This window comes from Anolis sagrei, chromosome 2 (genome assembly GCF_037176765.1).
Source record: "Anolis sagrei isolate rAnoSag1 chromosome 2, rAnoSag1.mat, whole genome shotgun sequence".
Taxonomy (NCBI): Eukaryota; Metazoa; Chordata; class Lepidosauria; order Squamata; family Dactyloidae; genus Anolis; species Anolis sagrei.
Window position 1 is genome coordinate 114766772 of NC_090022.1, and position 27074 is coordinate 114793845.

The following is a 27074-nucleotide window of genomic DNA, read 5'->3' on the forward strand; positions in this document are numbered from 1 at the left end:
AGCTATAATCTGCAAAGCACAAGTTGATTTATTCTGACATTCTTAGGTACACTCCATTGTCCAACATATGTTTGCAATATGATTGCTAGAGTCTATCCCTTTTCTGATCCCAGCATGGATATCTGGCATGGTTCTTTTCACATATGGCGAAAGCCTTTGTTGTAGAATTTTGAACATCACTTTGTTTGCAAGGGAGAGTCATGCAATAGTCTGTGAATTACTATAATCCCATGTGCTCCCTTTCTTAAGCATTGGAATGTATATTGAGCATTTCTGATTTGCTGGGCATATTTTTTTTACAGATTTTTGCTACATTTGAGTGGATTCTATTTATGTTGCTTGAAACAGCTCCGTTGATGTGTTATCTATTCTTGGTGATTTATGTCTCCAGAGTGCATTTACCACTTGGCTTTCCAAAACTAGAGCTTCATCTTCAAATGGATCTTCCTTGAATGAATCTGCCACCTTTTCATCTTTTTATATAGTTCTTCGATGTATTATTTCCCTTACCTTTTAATTAGTTCTCGATCATGCAATGTGTTCCCTTGATGGTTGTGTAGCATCCCCACTCTTGGTTGAATTTCCCTTTGATTTCTCAGATTTTGTGGAAGAGGTCTCTTGTTACTCCTTTTTTTTTGTTCTCATCTTCTGTTTTTCTGCATTGATTGTTATAATAGCATTTTTTTGACCTGCGCACAAGCCCTGAACAAATGTGTACAAGGTTCTTAACCCTATTTTTGCTTCTTATCTGCCCTCATCTGCTTGAAGGGTGTCACCTACCATTTAGTGGGATTTTTCTTTCTTTTTGGCTTCAGGTAGTATCCTTTTGGATTCTTCCTTCATAATGTTCCTAATTTCAGTTCATAGTGCTTCTGGCTCCAGGTTAATTGGGTCCTTGTGGAGAGGTTGTTCTTAATTCTCCTGAATGGCGAGGTAATACATTTACTTTCACTTAGATAGTAAAATGCCTTGGGCTAACTTTTTATCATAGAGGCCTCTTTCAGCTAGTCAAACGGGAGAGAACTAATACAATGGGGGAAGAGGGATTACTGCAGCAGACATTATTTGTGATTCTTAAATATTCAGCAGGCTTTGTTAATAGACTCATTGCACATACAAGTGTGCATATGGTCTGAATGCATAATTGGAAACCCTATAAAAAGCAAAGCTCCTCTTGCCTAAATGCTTATGGATGGCCACATGTAAGGCCTGTCAACTCAGCATACTAATCAAGCATGGGCTGGGCCAGGACCTGTCTCGGGATTCTCACCATTTCCTCCCATATCCTTGTTGTTTCTAAGACTGGTGAATTCACTTTCCAATGTGTGCTTCTCTGGAATAAGTTAAATAGACAATAGATTGCTTCGGTGGTGGACAAAAGAAGTCAGGAAACAAGGAGGAAGAATAACCATAGCAAGTACCACCAAATAGCCAGCAGTAAGGAGAAATGGTGCAGAAGAAACAATGATCAGCTCAGTTATAGGCAATGGATCAAATGGGGAGTCAAGAAAAAGGGAGGAAATGTTTTTTTTGCCATGTTTATTGTGTTGCACTGGCAGATTTATCAGTATGACCACACTCGCCACACTTTTCAAACCCCTCAGTCTCTTCCTCTGCCCAGTTGTCTGATGTAAAGTCATTAAACTTAATCATGAGTCTCACAAAACACTAAGGTTTTGTCTTGATCCTTTGTTTCCCATTAAGGAAAACAAGAGTGCAATTTTGTAAGATGCTAGGAAAAGTTCATGTAACTCTACAAGATAGCAACATTCTTGGCAATCCAAATGCAACACAATGTAATATCAATCTTGTGTGCATATTGTTTCGTGCTCCCCCCCCCCCCCCCCGCACACACCATAAAACACTACCGATAATTGGCTGGAGCTCCGTAGACAGGATGTGACCTACCTTCTCTGCACCCCTGCTGTAATCTGTTCTGCTAATGTTAAATATACCAAGAAGATATATTTAACATTAACATGTTTGAGAAAGCTCTTCCTCAAGAACTTTTAGAAGCAGCTGCTTATCTCTCTACAACAAAAAACTCCTTGGCATTGATTACATTTTTATGCAAAGCAAGAACTAGTAGCAGTTAAGTGCTTTATACCCAAGTTGCTAGTGAGAAGTAATGGAAGAAGATAACCCATCTTTTAACTCTTTCAAACTGGATATTAAGACTAGTTTGTCTGACTGGGGGGGGGGGGGGGTACTCATCTCCATTTCTAAGCCAAAGAGCAGGCATTGTCTGTAGATACCTCCAAGGTCATGTGGCCGGCATGACTGCATGGAGTGCCGTTACCTTCCTGCAGAAGCAGTACCTATTGATCTACTCATATTTGCATGTTTTCTGACTGCTAGGTTGGCAGAAGCTGGGGATAACAGTGGGAGTTCACCCCGCTCCCTGGATTCAAACTGCCAACCTTTCAGTCAGTAAGTTCAGCAGCTCTGTGCCTTAGCCTGCTGTGCCATCAGAGGCTTGTTTTGTTAGTTTAGTATATTCTTCTTTTAAAAAATACAAAAATAGTTACGTGAAACTTCAAAAGCTTGTATATGTCTGTATAATCACAGCTGCTAATCAAAAGTGATAAGGTAGTTACTTCTTGTTGTTTTCTTTATATAACCAAATAACTGTACTTTGATCACAACAAAATATTTGCTTTCTAGATCAGGTGTTCTTCTTCAACTTCTGCTGTTTAGTTTTTAAATGCAGGCAGGTATGTAAGTAATATTTGTAGGCATGCACTAAGATGGGGAAGTCACTCTGAGATGCAGGCTGCACTGCCAACTTGAAACTGATCATTGACTTTGTCAGCACTATGAGAATGTGGAAGTCGACATTTCAGAGTTATAAGAATGGTAAAGACCGAGTGAGATCCAAAACACGCACACACCACAATGTTTGTGGTTGGACTTTGTCAGATGGACCTTGGCTCCGTTTCCATGTGCTTTGGAAATGGAGCCCCATAGGAGTCCCACAGAAGCCATCAGATGACGTTAGGGTACTCCCTGTAGGACTCTGTGAGGCTGTTTCCACAGCACACGGAAATGGAATCAGAAGTCCATCAATTGGAGATGTACATCTTTTCAAATGTCCATAGGAATTAGAATTGGAAGTTCTGTAATGCCCATATGCAGTAATGACCCAGGGCTACCATTACTTTACTATATGGGAGAGACAGAGAAGTTCTATTGCTTGTAGGATGGTTCTGAGAGTGCCCAAGTTCCTTTTGTTGTCAAAAACCTGGGATCCCTAAGGACCCTCAAAACCATGACCAACAAAGGTGCCAACAAGGATCTTGCTAGCTTCCTCCAAAAGCACAATATATATAACATTAAGAGGTGAACTATGGTCCAAGTCTTAGTTACACAAGCACACTGGGGGGAGGGAGGCAGGGACATGGGGACACATTACACCTTTATGGAGCTGGCATAATCACCCAGGACCATGCCTTTCCTTGCCACAGTAAACCTTTACACTCAACAATGAGCTAATCACTGGCCTGAAGGAAAGGTCACGGAGTCACCCAACACCCTGCCTTTGTCTCTTCCTGGGAACCCAGCCCAGTGTGTCAACATCCATTGTCTCCCCAGCCCGGAACTATTGTCAAAAACCGGGCTGGCAGCATTAAAGCCATTAGCACCCATCAGCAACTCAAACCCTGACCACATTCCTCTTTTCCACGTGCCCACCAAAGGTGGACCTAGAAAACAGTCATAAACTTCAAACTGAGAAATGACACTTTATTAAAGTTCCCACCAGTCCAGGAGTCCAATCAGCTACAGTGGCAGACAGCGTGCCTCAACCAATCAGCACACGGATCATAACTTGCACCTAAGAGTACCCAGAGCAGACAAAGTTCATTGTTCGAATAGCTGTTAAACATTTCTAAATCTCTGTATCCATTGCCTTTATGTCTCATTTGAGAGCACATAAAACCTTGGGTCCTTGCCTTCACCCTGCCATGTCTTATTTTGGATTAGGCATGCAGGGAATCCGAACCCATGGTTCAGCAGAGCTGAAGTCACATAACACTTTTACATAATTTGATTGTAGCACCATGACCTTGCTTTTAACTGATATGACTGCATCCTATTGAATCCTGGGATGTGTAGGTTGGTCAGAAGCACAGAATTACATAGGCCCTTCCCAGAAAGTTCATTCCTAGGATTTCATAAAATGTTGCCATTGCAGTGATTGTGTAGTGTGAATGTCCCTCTAACTCCATATTAATCCCACCCAACTAGGGAGCAGTGAAGTTGCTACAGCCAGCATGGGAGATTTGGGCATAAAAAACCTGACTGCCTAGCTAAAAGCAAAATTTCCTTCCCTTAAAAGGGAGTGCTCCCTCTGTGTGTGTGTGACTGCTACTTATTATCAAACTGCAACTGCCATGGCAGAAACCAGGAGCAGACTTGCCTTTTAGGCGCATAAAGGCCTGCAGGTGGCATATAATTCCTTACTCAGTATTTTTGTGTAAGGAACTACGTTAATGTTTTGCTTTAATTAACTTTGTTGTGGTTCCAGAGGTAAGCTGGCCAGTATGTTCCTTAAGCTCAAAAACAACCGTAAATCCTCCATTCCCCCCTCCCATGCACATTATACTTTGAGACTCTTTAAAGGGGGCTGGCTCATATTTCATTCGGGAGAGTTTATTGAGTACAATATGCCCGTCAGCTAGAGCGTGGCATCCACCATGCTAATGCACATAATATGCAAAATGTAAGTACATACTTGAAACAATGTAAGAAGAGTATAAATAAGTAAAATAAATAATAAATAATTATGCATATCTAAATCAGAACAGATAATAAATAATTAGCTGCATTGTGTTTAATGAGTCCACTTGATGCATTCAAATTATTCAAAACTACTGCTCAATTACAGAAATACGCAGTTTGCCAACAAATTCCAGAAAGGAGGGGAAAACATTAGTGGTGGATTTGGGGATTTGGCCTACCTAAATTCACTGAAAAATCCCAGAGGAGCTCTCATAATTCTTTGGCATCAAAATCTGAAATGGCTTATTACTCCAGACTTCATTAGTCCTTCCCAGAAACATCTAGGCCCTGGAATACAATAAAATAACATTTGTCAATAGGAGTGCTAGGGGTACTATGTATTTGTACATTATGCAAACTCCAGCAGATCCAAAGGATCTCTTTGGGTCTACTGCTGATGGGAGTTCATAGAATAATAGAGCTGGAACAGACCACAAGGCCAACCCATCTCTGTGTAAAGAAGAGTCCACTACCTTCTGAGACTAGTCTTGTTGAACAGCTTTTTACACCTAACTTTTAGTGTCATCTTTCCGAAAACACAATCTTGCTCAAAAACCTTCAGATATTTAAAGATAGCTATCACATCACCTCTGCATTATCTCTTGTCCCCACTAAAAATGCCCATCTCCCTAAACTGTTTTTCATAGGGCTTCTTTCCAGGCCTTTCACTTTTTAAATCCTTCTTGAACTATGGTGGCTGGAACTAGACACAGCAATCCAGGTGAGGCCTGGCCAAAGCTTTTACTTCCTTTGATCTAAAACACTGCACGCCTGCAAATGCGGCATAAAATTGCATTGGTTCTTTCAGCTGCCACATCAAACTGTTGACTCATTTTTAGTTTGTGATCTGCTAAGACCTCTAGGGCAGTGGTTCTCAGCCTGGGGGTCCCCAGGTGTTTTGGCCTACAACTCCCAGAAATCCCAGCCAGTTTACCAGCTGTTAGGATTTGTGGGAGTTGAAGGCTAAAACATCTGGGGACCCACAGGTTGAGAACCACTGCCCTAGGGACTTTTCACATGTACTGTTGTCATGCCAAGTGTCACTCACCCTATATTTTGACATTCCTTCCCCCCCCCCCCCCAACATGTAGTATCTGACAGTTATCCTTGTTGAAATTCATTTTGGTAGTTTGGTTCAGCTCTCCCATCTGTTAAGGCAAATTTTGAATTCTTATCTTGGGCCAGTATCACACTAGAACTGAAAGAGTAGGCACAGTATGACAAAAATCTTCTGCAGATGCAGGGCCTCAGTAATGTTAACAGCAGGCAATCTTTATGATGCACCAGCAGCTGGACAAAAACAGAACACACCAAATAGGTTTTCAAACAGTCAGTGCTTTCATAGCAACTAATCCCAATGACAAAATTACTTTAACAAACATGTCTTGTGCCCTCAATATATATTATGCAAAACCTTGTGATTTTGATTATGTGTCTATAACGCAGATTAGTCTGTTTGGGTGTTTAGTGCTGACCTCCAGTAAGCTTCTAAGCAGCAATAAGAATGTGCAAGTGACAGGCAGGAAGAGGTGCTATTCTTTCTAATCCCAGTGTGTGAACTCCAATAATATATGTTTCTAAACAGTTTGTTTTTCTTTGACCTATTACTGCATTATTTCTCCTCCTATCCACAACTCCTTTGATCTTAACTCTTAACAGGGCATTGCATAACAATCGCTGTGGCCAGAAAGGTGCCAAAAAGAATTGCTTTACAGATCTAACTTGTAAATTGACAGGTACATACTCCCCAAGTTTTCACAGATGAAACCAGGAAACGCGTTGTTGTTATTTATTCGTTCAGTCACTGCCAACTCTTTGTGACCTCATGGACCAGCCCATGCCAGAGCTCCCTGTCAGCTTTGGCTACCCCCAGTTCTTTCAAAGTCAAGCCAATCATTCCAAGGATACCATCTATCCATCTTGTCCTACCTCTACAAAAGCTGACTTCACTGGCAGTTGAATGGTATGCCTGATAGGCAAGCTCTGTTATATTTCTGCAGAGTGTAATCCTTGGACAAAGGGACCAAAAAAAGCTGATAAAGATGGATACATACAGCATTGCATAATTCTTCACTCCCACTTATGTTTTCGTGCTATTTTACAGAAATGCCCATTAGAATAACGTGAATTCCTATTCTAAGGGGTTTTTCTGTTTGAATTTTCCTCATTTCTTAGACTTAATGTTATCTGAACAGAATATTTTGAGCAACCATAGTTGATGCTTAATGTACTGGGGTCCGTTCCTTTTCACATCACCTTCAGAACATCACCAAGGACTGTTTTCTGTGACCTCACATGGGACCTTTCAGATTTGGTGATTAGGGACCCTTTCACACAGTCATATAACCCAGAATATCAAGGTAGATGATCCATTTTCAATTTGTGAAAGCCATAGAATGGTTTAACCATCCATTTTTAATGGAATGTCGAAGGCTTTCATGACTGGAATCACTGGGTTGTTGTGAGTTTTCCGGTCTGAGGATGCCTGCCATACATACAGGCGAAAAGTCAGGAGAGAATGCTTCTGGAACATGGCCCTACAGCCCGGAAAACTCGCAACCCATCCATTTTTAACCATTCACTTATAGCATGAATTCATATATAGGATGTGTCAATAGGAGGCCATTTTGGTCACAAAGGCTACAATTCATTTGTGTCCCCTCAGTGAATTATCCCACATTTTCAGAAGTATTTTTCCTAGTATTGGTCCTAGCAATATCCCTCTCCTGTATTCTGAGAGTTACCTCCATCCTTTAAATAATTATTATATGTACAGCTAAGAAAAAGTTTTTTTTAATACTTCACAATCTCTCATGAACCCTCTCATGACCCTTTGTGGAACCTTGGTTGAGGAACCCAGAACTTCTGTTCGACCAGAAGTTCTGAAACTTCCGGTTGAACAGCAAATTAACAAATGACCTGTTATACCCCACTCCCCAAAATGCCCTCTAAATTTTGTTGATGGAGGTGGGGAGGACAGTGCTTTATGTTGTAGTTTTTTAAAGTATGAAAGTCAAAACAAACACAGTGCTAATGCTTTGGGCACAGTACATAGCTTTTCATCCTCACAACAGCTTGTGAAATCAATAACTGAAATGGGTAAGTGAAGCTGGGTCATCCTGAATTCAGTCAACAACATTTTCCATCCAGGCTATCTTGGCTCATATTGCAACCTTTTTGTTGTTGCAGGAATGGTGGCACAAAGCAGATCAAAAGAACAACAATATACCAGTACAAGAAACATTCACAGAACTTGTCAGATTTTGATTTAGACAAAACTTGTTGCAGCATTAGACTTTGTGATATGTTATGCAATAATCCTATCTTAATCAAAATTGATGTTCGGGACCCAGAATGTTTTTCTCAAGGTCGGCTTCAATGAAATGCTATTGTTTTGCATTCCTTCAATAGCACTTGTTAAATTATTGATGCCTTCAGTTTAAATTGGGAAAAACTGGACAGTCAACGTGGGAGGTTCAATGTTTCTATCACTGATTCAAGGTTGGTATGTTTATTTACTGAATTTTGGGTAAACCGTATCTAGAAAATGAGCTGACATGGAGAGCAGGCATACTTTGGAGATTGCTATTGAGAATTTGATCTCCTGCATGGCAGGGGTTTGTACTGGATGGTCTTTGTGGTCTTTTCCAACTGTATGATTTCAACTCTAGGTTTGTGTGATATATGTTTGTTTTGAAATGTAGTTTGGATTCTAGCTTTTAAGTCGAGTGGACCATGTTAGAGAACTGTAGCATGGGAAAGCAGAGCATCAGTGGCAGACAATAGCATGGGGATTCAGCAGGATCAGATGGGGAGCAATTTGGCTTTCCCCCTACATTCTCCATGAGCCTCTCAATTATCCTTGATGCTGCAGAGACTAAGAAGAGGAAGGAGAATCCTTTTATTTGGGCAGTCATAACCACAGGCTGAAGTTGACTTGATTACAGATCTCTTTAAATGATTAAACTGATAATTTAAAATAATTAAACACACATTTTACACCAGGTCCTATAATCATAGTTAAGCTGTGTGAACTGTTTTGAAATGTTCATCCCCTACCCAATACTACTATATTATTATAAATATACACACACACAGCCACACACACACATATAAAGATTAAACTCATCATTTAAACACACATAACATACTTTTTACAATAGGTCATACAATCAGAGTTATATTTGTGAATTGTTTTGAAATGTTCATTCTCCCAAAATAGTTCTATATGTATAATTTATCACACACACACATATATGCAAATGCACACACATCCCTGTAAAATTTCAGCAATGTTGTGGCTCTTTTTTTACTGATCTATTGTGACCTCTAGTGGTTTGAGGGAATGTTGTGCAGTTCCACTGAATGAAGTGGTGAATATTGCACGCTTTTGCCTAATGAAGATACTGTCATAATGGACTCCACTAAAAAATATCACCAAGCATATTTTTCTGAGATAGGTCACAGTGGCCTATATAAACAAATAAGAAAAGTATGTTATAACCAAATGAAGAAGAAGAAGAAGAAGAAGTTGATATTTTCACATGTGGAGTTATTTTGGGATATTGTGTCTACATTTGTTATTGTACTCAGGCATTGAATGTTTGCCTTGTTTGTTTGTTAGAGTCTGCCCAGAGTCCCCTTGGGGAGATAGGGCGGAATAATAATAATAATAATAATAATAATAATAATAATAATAATAATTGAAGCACATCTTCTACATTGCCTGCATAGGCACACACATATTGCCTATGTGTAATGTTGGCAGAACTGAGAGTTCTGTTCAGCTGGCAATCAGGCCAGAAGAATAGTGTTTCCATTCCTCTCTTGCCAGTGAGGAAGACTGCAAGAGTGGACTTTGTGGTAAGGGTCCTGCTTCTAACTTGCAGCATCACTTGGTGAAGTGGTTGGAAATGTCATGCTCCTGCACATCCTTCACCAACTGAAAAGACCTCTCCATCTCTTGGTATGGCTTCTGCGTGATAAAGTAGGTTTAGGGAGCATTTACTGTCATGGCAATAGAGCCAAGATGTAGTACATACACAGCAGGTATGGATCTGCAGTGCTTGGTTTCAGATCTCTACCTGCGATACAGATTGCCAGCCTATTTCAGCCGCAGCATCCACACCCTCACCCAAACATTTTTTTCTAGCCAATGACGGGAAATGCCTCAGTCCAGAAGAAACATTATTTTCCTTTCCTTGCTTGTTGTAATTATAACGTATATTTCAGTGTTTCCCCACTCCCAGGCCCTGTAGCTTTGTAGATGTTTGTAGTGCAGAGGTTGAAAGGAGAGCTGGAAGGACCTTCTGTCTTATCACCCTTATTTCCTGAGCTTCATAAAAGAAGCATTTGTTGTTGTTTTTTTTTTTAAAAAAAAAAACCCTGAAAGTACACATCCTCACACTTCACACATCCAAGGGTCCTTCCACACAGCCATCTAATCCAGAATATCAAGGCAGATAATCCACAATATTGGCTTCAAACTGGGGACCCTTCCACACAACCCTATATCCCAGAATATCAAGACAGGAAATCCCACATTGTCTGAGTGTGGACTCAGATAACCCAGTTCAAAGCAGATATTGTGGATTTTCTGCCTTGGTATTCTGAGATATAGGGCTGTGTGGAACGTTGCCTTACCAATGACACAATGAAGAGCCACATTTTTTTTAAAATAACAGACTTAGGGGGCAAATCAAGATTAGGAACTCCTCCTTCCTTCTGCTGTTTTGTCAAATATTGCCTCCTGAAGTTTCTTTTGAATTGGGAGGAAACCAATTAGCTTAAAATAATAATCATGTGTGCTTTGATATTTTCTGCACTTCAGGACTTTTTATCCACATTTTGAAAATAATACAGTCTTTTAGTTTGATTTTGAATGCGAGCAAAGGATTTGGTAATTGTCGCATATGCTTCTTGGGGGGTTTACTTTTTTAAAAAGCCGCGTAGGCTCGCCCAATGCCAATTATTTCAAATGACTCTCTATTTTGAAATGTGCAACCTTATTAAAGTTAATGGCCACCCTTTTCTCAAACACTGATGTCTTTGTGCCTTCCTGGCTTAGCACTGCAATCTTATGCAGACTTAGTAGGGATCATCAAACTCAGCGCGACTTCAAAATAAACATGGATGTAATTGCAAAGCCGTAGTCCTGTGCGCAACTAAGCTGCTTAGGAATGCAGTCAGAAGCATTTTGAACAGAAATGTGATTGAAATGAGTGAGCTTTATGTTGCGTAAGTGTGGCAAGGGCTGCACTATAGATCATATTGAAATTAAATGTATTTCAGCAAGCTAACTCCTCCTCAAATGGAGGTCCTTTCCAGGATTCAGAATATGAATGAAAAAGTAGATCATATATATTTATTAAAAGAGGGAGGCAGTAGAGGCAGTGTTAAACGTCTGCGGAACTATCACATTTGGATCTGCCCTCCCTTTGAAAGCCCTTCCACACAGCCCTATATCCCAGAATATCAAGGCAGGAAATCCCGCATTATCTGAGTGTGGGTGCATGTGCAAACCGAATAGGTTCAAGGGCTATTCCAATGATTTGGCAGCCTACTGTCATGCTTGTTGTTGAGGCCAAGGTGTTAGGAATGGCGGGAGTTGAAGTCCCTGGAAACACCTGGAGGAGGGAGGGCCCAAGTGTGCCCTTGCCTGTGGTTGCTGTCGGCCTTTGCACTCGGGGGGGGGGGGGGAGGAGAGGGGCGCCTCCGCCTCCCCCCGCCCAACAGGTCCCTCTGTTGCCAAGGCAACGGGACTGAGGCCTTGCCAGGCCCCTCCGGCCCATGGCTCCTGCGTGGCGGCGAGAGGCCTCTCGTGGCCTTGGCAGGCGCCCCGCCCGCCCGCAACGGAGTCCCCAGCCAGGTGTGTCACCGCGAAACGAGTCCCCCGCGGCCCAGGAGGACAGGCAGACAGGCAGGCAGACAGGCCGAGGGGCCGGGCGCAGGAAGGATGAGCGGCCCCCTGGAGCAGCGCCTGAGGGAAGCGGCGGCGCGGGGCGCGCTGGAGGAGGTGCGGGCGCTGCTGGGCCGCGGAGCCTGGCTGGACGCCCCCGACGGAGACACCGGCTGGTAAGGCCCGCGGGCTCCTCCCCCTCCCCTCCTCCGCCAGGCTCTGGATCCACGCACCCACCCCCACCCCTGGGTTGTTTCATGATAGTATAGACCAGGCCTGGGCAAACCTGGGCCCTCCCTCCAGGTGTTTTGCACTTCAACCCCCACATATACCAGCCTCTCTTAGGGATTGTGGGAGTTGAAGTCCAGAACACCTGGAGGGAGGGCTCAAGGGAGGGCTCAGGCCTGTTGTAGAGGGATGTGTGTCAGTCTCTGTCAGAAGCACTTCCAATGGTGGCCTGTGCATTTCATCCTTTGCATCCTAGATCGGATGGGATCTGGTTCCTTCAAGGCTATACCCGGAAAATATACAGTACATGGGTCACCCTGTTGCCCAGCAGAGTAATTGTTAATACCAGCATACCTTGAGTATTCCAGGCCCAGTAATAATATATTTAACACTAATCATATTTCTGGAGCTCCCAGTGGTGCAGTGGGCTAAACTGCTGAACTTGCTGACCAAAAGGTTGGCAGTTTGAATCTGGGGAACGGGGTGAGCTCCTGCTGTTAGGGCCATCTTCTGCCAAGCTAGCAATTAAAATATATATGCAAAAAATAGGCATTTGAAAAGGCAGTGTAATTAGACATAGGATTATGGAACAATTGGACTATGAGATTGGGATATGTTTTTTATCTAGGAGACGAAACTACTGTCATGGTTTTTAATTAATGCTTTTTAATGTATTGATGTTTCTATCATGTTGTTGGTATTGAATTGTTGCCTTGTGAACCGCCTCGAGTCGCCTATGGGCTGAGAGGGGCGGTATACAAATGTAGCAAATAAATAAATAAATAAAAGTTGATCAATAGAGAAAGTAAAGGCGCTCCATGTAGTCATGCCAGCCACCTAACCTGGAAGGTGTCTATGGACAATGCCAGCTCTTAGGCTTTGAAATAGAGATGAGATGAGATGAGCACCACCCCCCAGAGTCGGACACAACTAGACTTAATGTCAGGGGAAACTTTTACCTTTACCTAATCTCATTTCCATAGTATTTATAAACAAGTGCTGTTTGGAAAGATTGGATGAGGCTGAAATTTAGAGAATCCATTGACCTCACAAGCTGAGAGTCCTCTTATGCAGAGCATTTGTGATTGCCCAACGTATTTCATTCCCATCAAAGAGCTGTAGCAGAGAAACATTGGATCCCAGCACAGTACTCTTTGTATTGGAAGTGTAGATTAGCTGGGAGGTGTTTATCCCCACAGCAGCTACTTAGATCCATTTCATCCACACCTTCCTAAGATGTAAAGCCATCCTAGATAAGACTCTGCTTCCTTCACTCAATTTTCAGATGATGTCATCTCTGCACTGATAACTATCCCTTCACCTTTTTTTTAACATGATGGAAATCATGCATCTCCCACATAATGTAGCCGAGTGGTTTGGCCTGTAGTCATTATGTCACCCAGTCCAAAAAGGACACAAACACGACAAAACAATGTATGTATTTCATGGCGTAAAAGTCTCCATCACATTGTTGTTGCTGTTGTTGCCAATTTAAAGCAAATAACCCAATAGTTGCACTCCCCACCCGCATGCCTACACCTTGGAGTTGTGGGGCTTCCCAGCCAAGGCCTGCCCTGCAGCTGCAAAAATTATTCATTACATAATAATTGCACCCCCCCCCCCCCCCAGGGAAAGTGTGACTATTTTGCAGTGAAATACAGTATTTTTTTTTTCATATCTCCTAAAATATTAAGTCCCTCTTCTATTTCATCCTTATAGAAAATGAGAACAAGATGTTGAGAGAATGTCTGGACAATGCTCATTGAATGCAAGCAGATAATTGTTAGCTGTGGGGGGCGGGGGGGGCATCCTTCAGAGGCATTAGGCAGCTGTTTCCTGTAGGTTGTCAACATGACTGTAGACACTTGACAGTTGTTTAATAATCTGTTTTTCTGTTACATAGGACATGTTTGCATTGGGCTTGCAAACAGAACCATACTGAAGTGGTTGCTTACTTGTTGGATTCCGGAGCCAATAAGGAGATTTTCACCATTAATGGGGAGCTGGCAGCAGATTTAACTTCAGAGAAAGCAATCAGAAAGCTTTTAGGAGGTATAATATTCAAAAAATGCTGTACATGACAACAGTAACATTTTCCCCTCATAGAAGAGTTCTTACACTCAAAAACCTCATGATAACCTGGGGGTCAGGACCCTGGGGGGGTGGTCGTGAGGGGGGTGTTGGAGAAGTTGCCAAAGACCATCAGAAAATAAAATATTTTCTCTTGGTCATGAGTTCTATGTGGGAAGTTTGACTCATTTCTATCGTTGGTGGGGTTCAGAATGCTCTTTGATTGTAGATAAACTATAAATCCCAGCAACTACAACTCCCAAATGACAAAATCAATCCCCACTCCCCAACCCCACCAGCATTCAAATTTGGGCATATTGGATATTTGTGTCAAATTTGGTCCAGTGAATGAAAATACATCCTGCATATAAGATATTTATATCACGATTCATAACAGTAACAAAATTACAGTTATGAAGTAGCAATGAAAATAATTTTCTGGTTGGGGGTCATCACAACACGAGGAACTGTATTTAGAGGTTGTGGCATAAGGAAGGTTGAGAACCACTGTGATAAGTGAATCACAAGGGTGTGAATCAATCTCCATTGAATTTTGGACAAGCTCGACATAGTTTATATAATTTATATAGTTTATATAATTTTCTAATAGAAATAGAAAATATAATAATTTGTTTAGATATTGCAATTTTTTGAAATTGTAATTCTTTGAAACTTGCAATTTTTTAAAATTGCAATTCTTTGAAAAAATGTACTTGGCCAGATGTTCCTTGGTAAGGCAATAGAGAATTCTGTTTATAATTATTATACACTAAGAAAATTATTAAAACAGTGTAATTTTTTCTCCCCCAGTGGAAGAATGTCATAGTCAAGAAGCAGCTGACTTAAAACGGCCATTCAGTGCAAATGATCCAGCCAATCCATTCTTGTTTACAGACAAGGACGAAAGGGATAGTGCCCTTGATGCCTCAGCACCATCTGAGCTAACCAGCATTGTCATCAGTTCCTTATCTGAGGGTAAAGCCAACCCTTGCTCATCAGCAACTCAAGCTGAAGATGTTTGTACAGCCACCTCTTTGCAGAGTGGAGACCACAGTGAAGGGGACTTACTTTCTCCTATCAGCACAGGAGCTACAGCATTCACAGCACCTACAGTCCAGGACTGCCTTGCTTATCCCTCACCTGCAGGTCACAACGGAGTCCTTTTTAGCTTGGCTGCATCTCGACAACATGTACCTCAGCAAGCCAATGGCTCGTTTACAAGTGCTACACATCCCTTACAGCCACTGTTTCACTCAGAGAAATTCCCATATAATGCACAAGGTACTGAAGAAATGCTGCTTTCCATTACATAATACTTTTTAACTTGCCTAGAAGTGAATGTGTCCCAATGTGCTTCAGGGAACTTCAAAAGCATTCCTTTCTATTTTTTACAGACAGTTGCCAGAACTTCAAGACAGGGCTCCTAGATTTAAACTTTATGCTCAAAGGGGCGTTATTTTGTAAGGTCAGAGTTTCAACTCATTGCCACTGTGCTTCTCTTCTTCCATCCCATCCAAATTTTATTCAGAACTAATGATTCCAGACAGTGTGGTTATGTGAGATAAGTGAGAGGCTTGCCAGGTGTTAATTGGGGAAGGTATCAACTAAATGACTTTACTTTTTTTAGTTTGATAACAGAAAGGTGAGATCTGCCCAGAGCTGATCTTGCAACAGCAAAAATGGATCGTTGTTCATAATTAGACAAGTTCTATTGAAATACATGTGTGCCAACTCTCATACTTGTTGTGCAAGTGAATTCAAATGTTGAGAATGGAGCATACAAATTCCAGCTGTGTACACATAACATTTGAAAACATTACTGATGATATGGTCTACATAGGCCCACAAAAACCTATGCTAAGTTTGTTCATCTTTGATGAATCATGAGACTGTTTTTACTCTGCAAGTGATAACTAGCACAGATAAAATTAGAATCAAATTATTTATCTGTCATATATGTGTCATCATTGTACCCTGCTCTTCTTCATCCCTTCTTAGAGCAACTTACTTATGGTCCCTGGGCAGTCTTCCACCTACTTAGCTGCAATAAGAGAACTCATCATATGCAGAGTAGTCTGTGCCACCAGATAGTTATCCACATTAAGAGGTCTTGCATGGCTTAAAAGCCAATTTCTTGGGGGGGGGGGAGTGTACCATAAATTCAGGGCTTTATAAAATGTACAGTTAGGAGATTTTTTCCCCCCAACAGAACTTGTCAGATACAGTACTCTGACAGGCTGAGCAGCCAACACAGAATAAGGGATGCATGCTAGGTACGCAATCCAAGATAGTGCAAATTAAAGTCTCCTCACAAAATGAAACTTTTCCCTCTGTCCTTGCTCCCCACCACAAAAAAAATATTTTAGGTGTATGTTATGTGTGCATGTATGCGATAATCCCTTTTTCATCAACAGCTCAATTATTTGGATTCTATGTCCAAATGGGCCAGATCGCTAAAGCTCAGATCTTTGTTGCACCAGAACCTCTTGCATCATTTTCTCGCTTGTATTGCTTTTTATGTTGACCCTGTGTCATACCTTTGTTGTATGCCTGAGTAATTGTAATGGGCAATGCTAAGTTTGCTGATCAATAGAGATTGTTCCTAATGTATATCAGGGTTCTGTTCCGAAACTTACAATGTACATTGAGATGGATAAAAGTGTACGGAAACAATCCCATTGGGAGTTGTGCTGATAGAACTGAAGTAACTGCAAAATTAGCAATTTAGCTCTACCATCACCAGTTTTAAAGAGGTTAAGCATAAAACATAAGAACTCACCTTTTCAGGATAGATAAATCTGAAGATTCTTTCCAGAGGCACTTATTGCTGATTTCAAAGGGGTGAACTGGCATGTTATTACATGATCATTCATGTAATATTGATAGAAAGCAATAGGAAAGAATTGTGTTATTCTGCTGTACATTCTCCAGCAGGCTTCCCAGGTGGACAAAGCATAGAAGGGTGAAGAAAAGAAAGGCAGCACACCTCCTGTACAAGTAAAAAGCTGCACTAAAAAAGGCGTTGCCTAAAACACCCATGTTGTCTTCCTACTTAGTCCTCATTGAAAAGCAGGCTTTCAGATGCCACTTGGTTATTTATAATCTCAACGGAGACCTTGTTTAGCCGTTTACTGAAGGGTTACTAAGGTGCTGCAGATTAGGTACTGGGAAATGATGTCTATACCTTTCTGGTTGTGGGAAATAATAAGCCCTGCAGTTGGGGCTCAATCCTGAGGGATCACTCCACTTGTCTGATTTCTACTTCCCCATGACCAAGAGAGCACCCAGACATTTTCCAACACCCTGCAGCAGGGGTCCACAAACATTTTAAACAGAGGGCCAGGTCACACTCCCTCAAACTGTTGGAGGGCCGGATTATAATTTGAAAAAGACATGAATGAATTCCTATGCACATTGCACATACCTTATTTGTAGTGCGAAAAACACTTCAATGCAATACAATAATTAAAATGAATAACAATTTTAACAAATACAAACTTATTAGTATTACAATGGGAAGTGTGGGCCTGCATTTGGCTGATGAGATAGGATTGTTGTTGTTGTTGTGTGCTTTCAAGTTGTTTCAGACTTAGATTGACCCTGAGCGAGTGCCGGGCAAATGACCTTGGAGGGCCGCATCCGGCTCCCGGGCCTTAGTTTGAGGACCCCTGCCCTGCAGCATCTCAGAAATAGTTTAGCTGTGATGCTGCCAGGCTGACAATGTCATTTTTAAGAGGATGACATTATCAAATATAAGATCAAGTTCCATTTTTGTATTTATGTAGATGTAACAAGGATGAGAAAACTCAATTTTTATAGTTCTGACAATGTAGATTTCAGCCTGTATCAAGGATTTAAACAGAGTGATTGTCTTTTCAGCTTCCTTGCATTTTAGTGATGTTTAACTTCCTTAAAAGCACATTATATCCTCTTCCAAAAACATACAGAATTGGTGCTTAAAGTAAGAATTCAGAATCCTAAGGAGGATGACTTCATTGAAATTGAGCTGGACAGACAAGACTTGACGTACCAAGGCCTGCTCAGAGTGAGTTCCTGTGAACTGGGCATTAATCCTGAACAAGTGGAGAAGATCAGAAAGCTACCCAATACTTGGGTAAGAAAGGTAAGGGATAGTATTTCAATGTAGAATTTTTCTGCAAATTGACACATTTACATTGGACATGTTGATAAAAATGGAGTGCAATATATGTGCTCTGGTTTCTATTTATGAATTGGTTTTTAGCCTCCCATAACAGCTCTTCATATAAAACGGCAATCTGGATGTTCTTGAGTACACGAATATATCTTAAGGCCCCTTTTCATTCTCAAGTAGCAAACATATCTCCTCATATATATTTAATATGGTAGGCTTTTTTTAAAGATTCAATAAGAATCAAAGAACTCTGAGTAATTCTGCCTATCTTCTCTCCCACTGGAACATCCTCAGTTGATCCTCCAGTTTTGTGGGGATTAGAGGTGCAGGAATCATTATGAAAGTAGAAAAACTCAAACCTTTTCATCCCCTCAGTATTGGTGGCTGGGCTTGGCAGCATGTGTTTCCTCCTACACTCACTTATTTGCTCACTTAGGCAGGCAAGGGGATAACTGGGGAGTGGTGAGTGTAATGATGGAGGAGAGGGTAGCAGATGATGTGGTGTAAGAGCAGTTGCTGTGGCCCTTTCCCACTGCTCTTGCCTTTCTCCTGCCTGGTCCTGCTCTCTCTCCCTTCCCTTCTACACATTTTACTTGCTCTAGAAACCCAGCACTGCCTTCCCTATGTTCTCCCTCCATCCCATACCCTTCCTTCCCCAGCGTGATAGCACATGAGGACCCTTACCCTGGCACCATGTCCCCTTTGCCCCCCTCCCCCAGGGGAACATCAGTGTGTGTATCCTCCTTCTCATACTTCCCTCCTTCTCCTTGCTCACTCGAGTGAGGAAACAGGCATGTGCAACATCTCATTCTCTTTCCCAGTCCATCAGAGAAAGCAAATGTGGGAATGTTTATATGCACCCTCCTCTTCCCTCTACACATCTGAGCCAAAAATACACTCACACACTCAAAGGTTAAACTTCCAAATGTGGAGGAATGCCTGTATTACTCTCGAAAAGCTACTTCTGATGGAAAATGCATCAGTTATGAATAGTGATATTTTGCACTTCTTCTGGAAAATATGGGTTGCTTACCTGTAAACATAGTTTCCCTAGTGGTCACCTGCGAATTTACACATATGGTAATATCCGGCGCTCGCGCCGGCAGCAACGGAAGATTCACGAGACTCAAATTCAGTTGGAGCAGCCCCTCCCGCCCCTCTCCCCTCTATAAATAGCCCTCAAGAGGGGCTGCGGCCAGTTCTTCCGCCGCTAAAATGCATGTAGAAGAGCTGGGGCATGACGGCTAAATGTAGAGGGGAGGATGGGCGGGTTGTGTAAATTCGCAGGTGACCACTAGGGAAACTATGTTTACAGGTAAGCAACCCATATTTTCCCCACGTGGTCACTGCGATTTACACATATGGTAGACTAGCGAGCTGCTAACCTTGGATGGAGGGCGTCATGCCACAGCTGTGAAAAGCACTGCCCTGCCGAAAGCTGCATCTGCCTTTGATTGTACATCCAACTTATAGTGCTTCACAAAGGTCGTTGGTCTTGACCAAGTAGCAGCTCTGCAAATGGTATCAAGTGGAACACCTCTCATGAACGCCGTCGATGTGGCCACGGCCCTTGTAGAGTGTGCCCTAACCTGCAAAGGTAAGTCTTTCTTACACATCCGATAAGCTAGTCTTATGGTTGAAATAATCCAAGAGGAAAACCTCTGTGAAGATACGGGAAGGCCTAAAGAGTCCTTCCTGTACTTCAGGAATAATCGGGTTGATTTCCTGTGCGCCTTTGTCCTATCAACATAAAACATAAGTGCTCTACGCACATCCAATAAATGTAGCCTCTTCTCTAATGAATTGGTCGGGTTTTGAAAAAAAGGCTGGCAATATAATCTCTTGTGACATATGAAATCTACTCGACGCTTTTGGAAGGAAAGATATGTCAGTTCTAAGAACGACCTTATCTTTATGAATTCTCATGTAGGGGTCATCACACCTCAGGGCACATAATTCCCCTACCCTACGGGCCGAAGTGACAGCTACCAAAAAGGCTGTCTTCCAGGACAAATAAGCTAAATCCACCGTTGCTAACGGCTCAAATGGAGGTTTAGTCAAAACCGCAAGAACTAGTTCCAAATCCCATGATGGGGCAATCGGAGCCACAGGAGGTCTTAGATTCTTTAACCCCTTCATGAACAAAGATACCATCGGATCAGTAAAGCACGATGGCAATCCTGCCTTCCTCCGAAACCAAGACAAGGCTGCTAAATAACATTTTAACGAAGACCAGGACAGACCCAAATCAACTAAATGAGCTAAAAAATCTAATATTAGAGGAGTTGGTGCTTTAACAGGGTCCACCCCTTTAATCATGGCAAATTTAGAGAATCTTGACCATTTGTAGATATAGGATCTTTTTGTGGATTGTCTCTGGGCTGCTTCTATAATAAGTCTAACTGGGCTGGAAATATGCGCCAAGCTGTCAATTTCAGCTGTTGGACATCCGGATATAGGATCCGACCGTCCTGCTCCGTCAGAAGGTCCTGCCTCCGAGGCAACGGTTTGAATGTCCTCCTGGAGACCTCTAGAACCAAGGAAAACCACGGTTGTCTCGGCCACCAAGGAGTGACCAGAATTCCTTGTGCTTGATCTTGGACTAACTTCGACACCACCCGATGTATCAGAGGGAACGGGGGAAATGCATAAAACTTCCTTTCCCCCCAGTGTAGCAGAAACGCATCGCCTAGACAATTGATCGTCGAATCCCTGTAGCTCCTGGCGCAAAACAGTTGACATTGCGCGTTCTGGGCTGAGGCGAAAAGATCTATCTCTGGTTCGCCCCAAGCCCGAAACAGTAGGGTTACAACTTGTTTGTTTAGAGTCCACTCGTGATGAGTGAGAGGATTTCTGCTCAAAAAGTCTGCTAGGACATTTTGCTCTCCTGGCAGATGAATCGCTAGAAGGTAGATTCCTCTTTCTATGCACCAATTCCACACCCTCAATGTTATCTCCAGCAACTCTTTTGAGTGAGTTCCTCCCTGCTTGTTTATATAAAACATCACTGTTGTATTGTCCGTCACTAACTGGACAACCTGACATCTCAAAATTGGTGATACTATTAAATAACTTCTGTTGTATTCCTCCTGTTTTTCTCTTTCATATTTTGTGCCTAAACTTTGCCCTTTTTAATACTACCTTTTTAGATAATTCAAATTTGCAAGCATGACAAATAGCAAACTAAGTCATAATAGGTTTTATAAGCAAAATAAGAGATTATCTGTCTGTAATCATGTCACCAGATGGCCTGCTATATCTCTTGATAAGACTGAACTTTGTATCACATCACCTTGTTCTTTGCCAGCACGAGCAAACATTAAATCTTAGTGGTTTATGTGGGAAAAGGAAACTTCCGTGCTTGTATTGACAGAAATTTTGTTTAAAGATTCAAGCAAAAAAGAAAAGATCATTATGTTGAATTGCCTTATGGTTATAGGCCTTATTACAGTCAGTATCCTGCAAAATCCATTATAAAGTTGTTCTAAAACTGTAACTATAGACTTTAAGCAAAAGATGCCCTACCTGCATGAAACATAAACTCTTCACTGACCTGTGAAATTTTTTGTTTAAGAAAGGACACCTAATCTGGGGAAAAACCTGCTACCTCAAAGACTGTGTTACAATCCAATTTGCGGGAAGAAGGTGAGGCCTTTGTCTACAGATTGCCAGATGAGACTGCCAACAAACTTTTAGGTCTGGATTTAGCAAACCTTTAGAATAAAATTGCTCCCATCCTGTGATGCCAGGAACCTGTAGGGAAAAGAGATGGAGAAGGATCTCATACTGTCGAGCCCTATGCCAGGAATGTGCGAGGAAGAAAAGAACAACAGCCCGGGTACGCCCAGCTGGTCTCTTTCCTCAAGCCAAAGTAAACTTCACAGATGAATACAGATTTGTAATTTCTCTGGTCAACGTGGAAAGATCAGCTAGTTCTGAGATTTGAAACAGTAGTGTTTCTCAGGAATGGCAGTAGCTCCCCACCAGTCTTTTTTCACCAGATATATGCAAGAGTACTGGGTCTAAGACTGCTTCATGGACCATTTTGGAAAAAATCCAGGGTCCTTCCTGAAAGGCTGAGGATGGCTTTCTGGGTGATGCTCTATGTCATATGTGGAATGTCTCATGGAAGCCTGAAGGATATAAACCTTTCAGACAAGCCCATGTTTGCTTTCGGAATAGCTAGCTATTCAATCTCCTGTGGTCATTTTGAAGGTGGTGGGTTTTGTACCAGAGAGGCCATTGATATAGATTGTAAAAGATCTGGTCTGGCTGGGATTGGAAGACTGTTCTTAATGGAGACGTTCACAAGATTATCAAATTGGGGCACATCAAGGCAATCTTGTTTTTATTTTCACCCAGTTATGACTGAGGATGTACCAGGTCAGGCATAGATTGCCTTGATAATTCCAAGATCAGAACATCACAAAAATGTTTCATCTGATTATAAGCTTCATAATTTGGGACAATTGTGTCTCTGTCTTCAGCGCCAGTTAAAAATCTTTGTATGTTGCTGCCATGGATTCGATGGAGGCACCAGTCTGGACTGAACGTATCACAACTAGTTGGAGGGTTTTTATAAATAAAATTTTGTAGGCAATACAAAATCAAAATCATTAAACAGCGGTCCTATGCTTAGTTTAGCCTGGCCACAGTAAAGCTTAGTACTTAAGAGATATTTAGATCTGGAACCATAGGCTAATGATGATATGATCAGGCCCTCTCCCTTGTTGCCGCCAGCCGCATTTGGGACAGGATACCACAGGACTGAGACGGGTTTGGTTGCCTTGGTAAATGATCTATGCAGAGAACTAGACAGAGGGAGTATTTAATAATAATAATAATAATAATATGTCCGTTTGTCCACTTGAACCTTTCAGCAGCCTTCAATACCATTGGCCATGGTATCCTTCTGGGTCGCCTGGCTAGAATGGAACTCGGTGGCACTGTTTTATAGTAGTTCTGGTCCTTCTTGGAAGGATGGACCCAGAAGGTGGTACTGGGGGATGCCTGCTCGGCCCCATGGCCTTTGTCCTGTGGGGTCTCACAGGCTTCTGTACTTCTCCCCATGTCGTTTAGCATCTGCATGAAGCCGCTGAGAGAGATCATCCGGAGTTTTGGAGTTTGGTGCCATCTGTTTGCAAATGACACCCAACTCTACTACAAGTTCCCACCAAAAGCCAAGGAAGCCACCCAGACCCTGAACTGATGCCTGGCAGTTGTAATGGACTGGATGAGGACAAATTGAATTCAGACAAGATATGAAGTCCTCCTGGTCAGTCGTAAGTGAAATCAGGGTATAGATTGGCAACCTGTGTTGGATGGGTTAGCACTCCCCCTGAAATTACAGATCTGCAGTTTGGGGATCCTCCTGGACTCATCGCTAAACCTGGAGGCCCAGGTTTTGGCAGTGGCCTGGAGAGCCTTTGAACAATTAAAACTTGTACACCAGCTGAAATCGTACCTTGAAAAGCCAGATTTGGCCACTGTGGTCCATGCTTCGGTTACATCCCATCTAGACTACTGCCCTGAAGAGTTCATGGAAACTCCAGTAGTCCAAAGAGCTGCAGCCAGATTTCTCTTAGATGCTGGACCCAGGGAGCACACAACCCCTCTGCTACAGCACTTTCATTAGCTGCCAATTTGTTTCTGAGCCCAATTCAAGATGCAGTTCAGGTCCAGTTTACTTATCTGGCCACATCTCCTCATATCAACCTCACCAATTCCTAAGATGGTCAGGGGAGGCCCTGCTCTCTCTCCCACCACTGTCCCAAATGCAGTTGGCAGCAATGAGGGAGAGGGCCTTCTTGGTGGATGCCCCGAGCCATTGGAATATCTTCCCCAAGGAAATTAAAACAGCTTTCTCCTTTCCTCCTTCAAAAAGCAGCTTAAAAACCTTTCTGTTTAGAGAGGCTTTCAGTGAAGAAATCCAGACTGAATTGTCAGGAAATGCCAAAATTTTTATTGATTAGAGTGAAGTGCAATATAACCCTACAAGATACCACATTAATGTATATTGTTTTTAAACCATTTTATTTTAAGATGTTTTTATGTTTATTGTATTAATTGTTAGTTCCTTTGGGTCCCTTTGTGGGAGAAAAGTGGGATATAAATAAAATATAGGTTGCTTACCTGTAACCGTATTTCTTCGAGTGTCCATCTGTGAATGTGTTGTTATTATTATTATTATTATTATTATTATTATTATGACACCATGTTCCTTGAGTTCTAAGGCACAGTTTGTCACTGCTGCTGAAGGATGGATAAGCAGGCTGTTTAACTCCCTTGGAATGGAGAACCATAGAACCCATTAGTATCCTGATGAAGAGATCAAGAACTATGGCTAGGCCAGAGAACAGCATAGTACCGATTCTGATCTTTTACATAAGTGAAGCACATATAATGATGATGAGTTGGAAGAACAGGTATGCAGAATATGCTTCAGTATGATCAATGGGCATCAGGAACTCCCCCTTCCCTGATGGACCAGAAGTCTCCATGCTAAAATTTCACATCTATAGATAACAACTTACTTCCTTGAAGTCCAAAGTTACTCTTGTTTTTCTCAAGTTTTTTTTTCAAGAGGGTGAACAAAATTGAGACCTCTTGCTCCTCTTGTGATGACACTGGCTCATCTGGATGAGACTGATTCCTCTTGTGCTGATAGTTTATCATTACCTTTTCCCTGTTTTAAGGAATGAAAAGTCAGGCTACAGCCCTGTTCAACTTCTCAAGCATTCACTTCTCAAGCTTGTAAAGAACATTGGAAAAACAGCTCAGCTCATCCACCGGACCACAATCTTGGAATTATTAAGGCAGAGCTGAGCTTTTTAAAAACATGAGCAGGCATTCTTAGATTGCTGCTTCTGTCTTGACTGGATCATCTATGTTCCCTGTCCTATAAAGCATAGGACAAAGAGGGAATCTGAGAACCTGGATAACTAAAAGTGTGAGGGTGGGACAGTAAAATGCGTTTTTAAAGTTTTCTTTTGACCCCTCTTCTGTTGATTTGGGAGTCCTTTATCTCTGGCTATCTGTAGAATTTTGACCAGTGGACCTTTGAAGAGGAACTTCCCAGCAAAGGAGACACTGGCCAGGCTGGACTTATTACAATATCCAGTCCCTAGTTCCTGTGCAGATACATGCTTTCAGTTGCCTTAAACTAGAAGGCTGTTCCTGTTGAGTGAAGTTCTGAAGCTACAGCCAGCTTATGCATCCCGTGGCACCCTTCATATGCCAACTAAATTTGCACATTCAGATTTGAGGTGCTGACTTCCTGGAGGATCGCCTTCTTTCACATTTATTATTTGATTTTCTTTCTTTCTTGAAAGATTTGGAAGTAAGTACATTATCTGCTTGGTTCACTGGAGGCATGAGGTAAGTAAGGTTGGTGATGTGAAGGGGAGTAATCACACTTGTACATATCAGATTGTGAAGTAGGCTAGTTTGATAAACCATGGTCATGAAAATAATTTTCCAGTAGCAGAAGTGAACATAGATAGCTCTATACAATATTCTATCTGGTGCATTCTGTGATAAGATTACTCTCACAGTTAAAAGTACTGTTCCCAATTTAATGATGTTGCTTTCTCATTCAAGGATAAAGATGTCACCAGGCTTCAGGATTTTCAAGAACTGGAACTAGTACTGGAGGAAAACACCAGTTCATTCAGAAATGCAGTGACACCAACAACAATGGACAAACCCTGCTACAACACTAAAGCTGCAAAGCTGACATACTGAAAGCTAACAAAATACATTTAAAACTTTACATTCTTGTTAATTTTTACTAGTGATTATTTTGATACACTTGTATTTTCCACTAAGATACATTTTAAAACACTAATCTTACTTGAGTGGAGGTAAAGATCCAAACACCTGAAGCACTTTATAATAGTTTTTCATGAGATCCTGTCAGAAGACAAAAAACGTATTTTGTGGAAGAAAACTAGGTACCTCCTTTTTCCCTCAGGCAACAGAGCTTTGCCCAATTTTTTTTAAGCAATGTGATCTTCCTGAGATTCAATGTTAACTACATTTCATTTTTCAAGTAGATGTCTACTGTTAATAGTAGTAGAATGTTAAGTAGCTTTTTGTGCCAATAACATGAAATCATTGAAAACGAAACACTTTAAAGGTGAAAATCCTCATTTTTCCTGATAATTATTGTACCAGTAACAATACTATAAAGCACCTTTATTTTTCCCTTTATCATTAATCTCAGGCATGTGATTGAGAGTTAACTGTGATACAAAGTTTTTGTAAGAAAAACATTTTCCATTTTCTGCCACCACCTTGCGTACCCCAACTAAGCTTATTGTTGTATACAATTTAAACTTCAGCAGAAGATATTATGTAATTATGATAGTAATAAGCGATATCCATGAATTCAGAAATTTATTTTTGTAGTTTTATAAAAAGAAAAAGTCTATGAGGCAAACTAATTATATAGATGATGTATTTGTGTACTCTTTACAAAGATAATATTTGAAAACTGCTTTTATTTTATTACCTAATTGTATTGGGCTAATGGCTGTTTTAAAATATTAAAAAATAAAGTCAATTTTTAGATGCAATTGTGATAGTTCCTGTGTCTGATTGAAACTTAAGGCATGCCATGATTTATATGTAGTGAACATGCTATGCTGCAGTGATTTTCTTTTCACAACTGAGCAAAGAAACTTCAAGTAGTCCCATCTCTTGCCAAATTAGAGCTGGCTCTTCTTGGTTTCACTTGGCTACTGCTTTCCTTAATTAATTCAGCTTCCCAACTGCCAACTTGCAATTCCCATGTTTCTGAACACATACATAGAAAACCACACAAAATGTGTATCATGTGTACGCATTGCTTTTCATTTTCCTTTAACTTGGCACAGCACACATATACTCTCACATATTAATAGTCTAAATGGTTACCAGTACTTAAGTACTTTCTCTACACAGAAC

The 27074-nt window shown here is 41.5% G+C and overlaps 1 protein-coding gene across 1 annotated transcript; it reads left to right on the top strand.

Moving 5' to 3' along the window:
* Positions 1-11516: 11516 nt before the first annotated feature.
* LOC132768673 (ankyrin repeat domain-containing protein 40-like) lies at positions 11517-26708 on the top strand. Its single transcript, XM_060764791.2, has 5 exons — positions 11517-11853; positions 13809-13957; positions 14786-15256; positions 17923-18098; positions 25728-26708. Exons 1-5 carry the CDS (start codon positions 11735-11737, stop codon positions 25869-25871), a joined length of 1059 nt encoding a protein of 352 aa, XP_060620774.2. The 5' UTR covers positions 11517-11734; the 3' UTR covers positions 25872-26708.
* The last annotated feature ends 366 nt before the right edge of the window (positions 26709-27074 follow it).

Coding starts and splice junctions, on each gene's coding strand:
- LOC132768673 (XM_060764791.2), top strand. CDS start 11,735: ATGAGCGGCCCCCTGGAGCAGCGCCTGAGGGAAGCGGCGGCGCGGGGC. Junction 13,958..14,785: donor AATCAGAAAGCTTTTAGGAG/GTATAATATTCA, acceptor TTTCTCCCCCAG/TGGAAGAATGTCATAGTCAA. Junction 18,099..25,727: donor CCAATACTTGGGTAAGAAAG/GTAAGGGATAGT, acceptor TTCTCATTCAAG/GATAAAGATGTCACCAGGCT.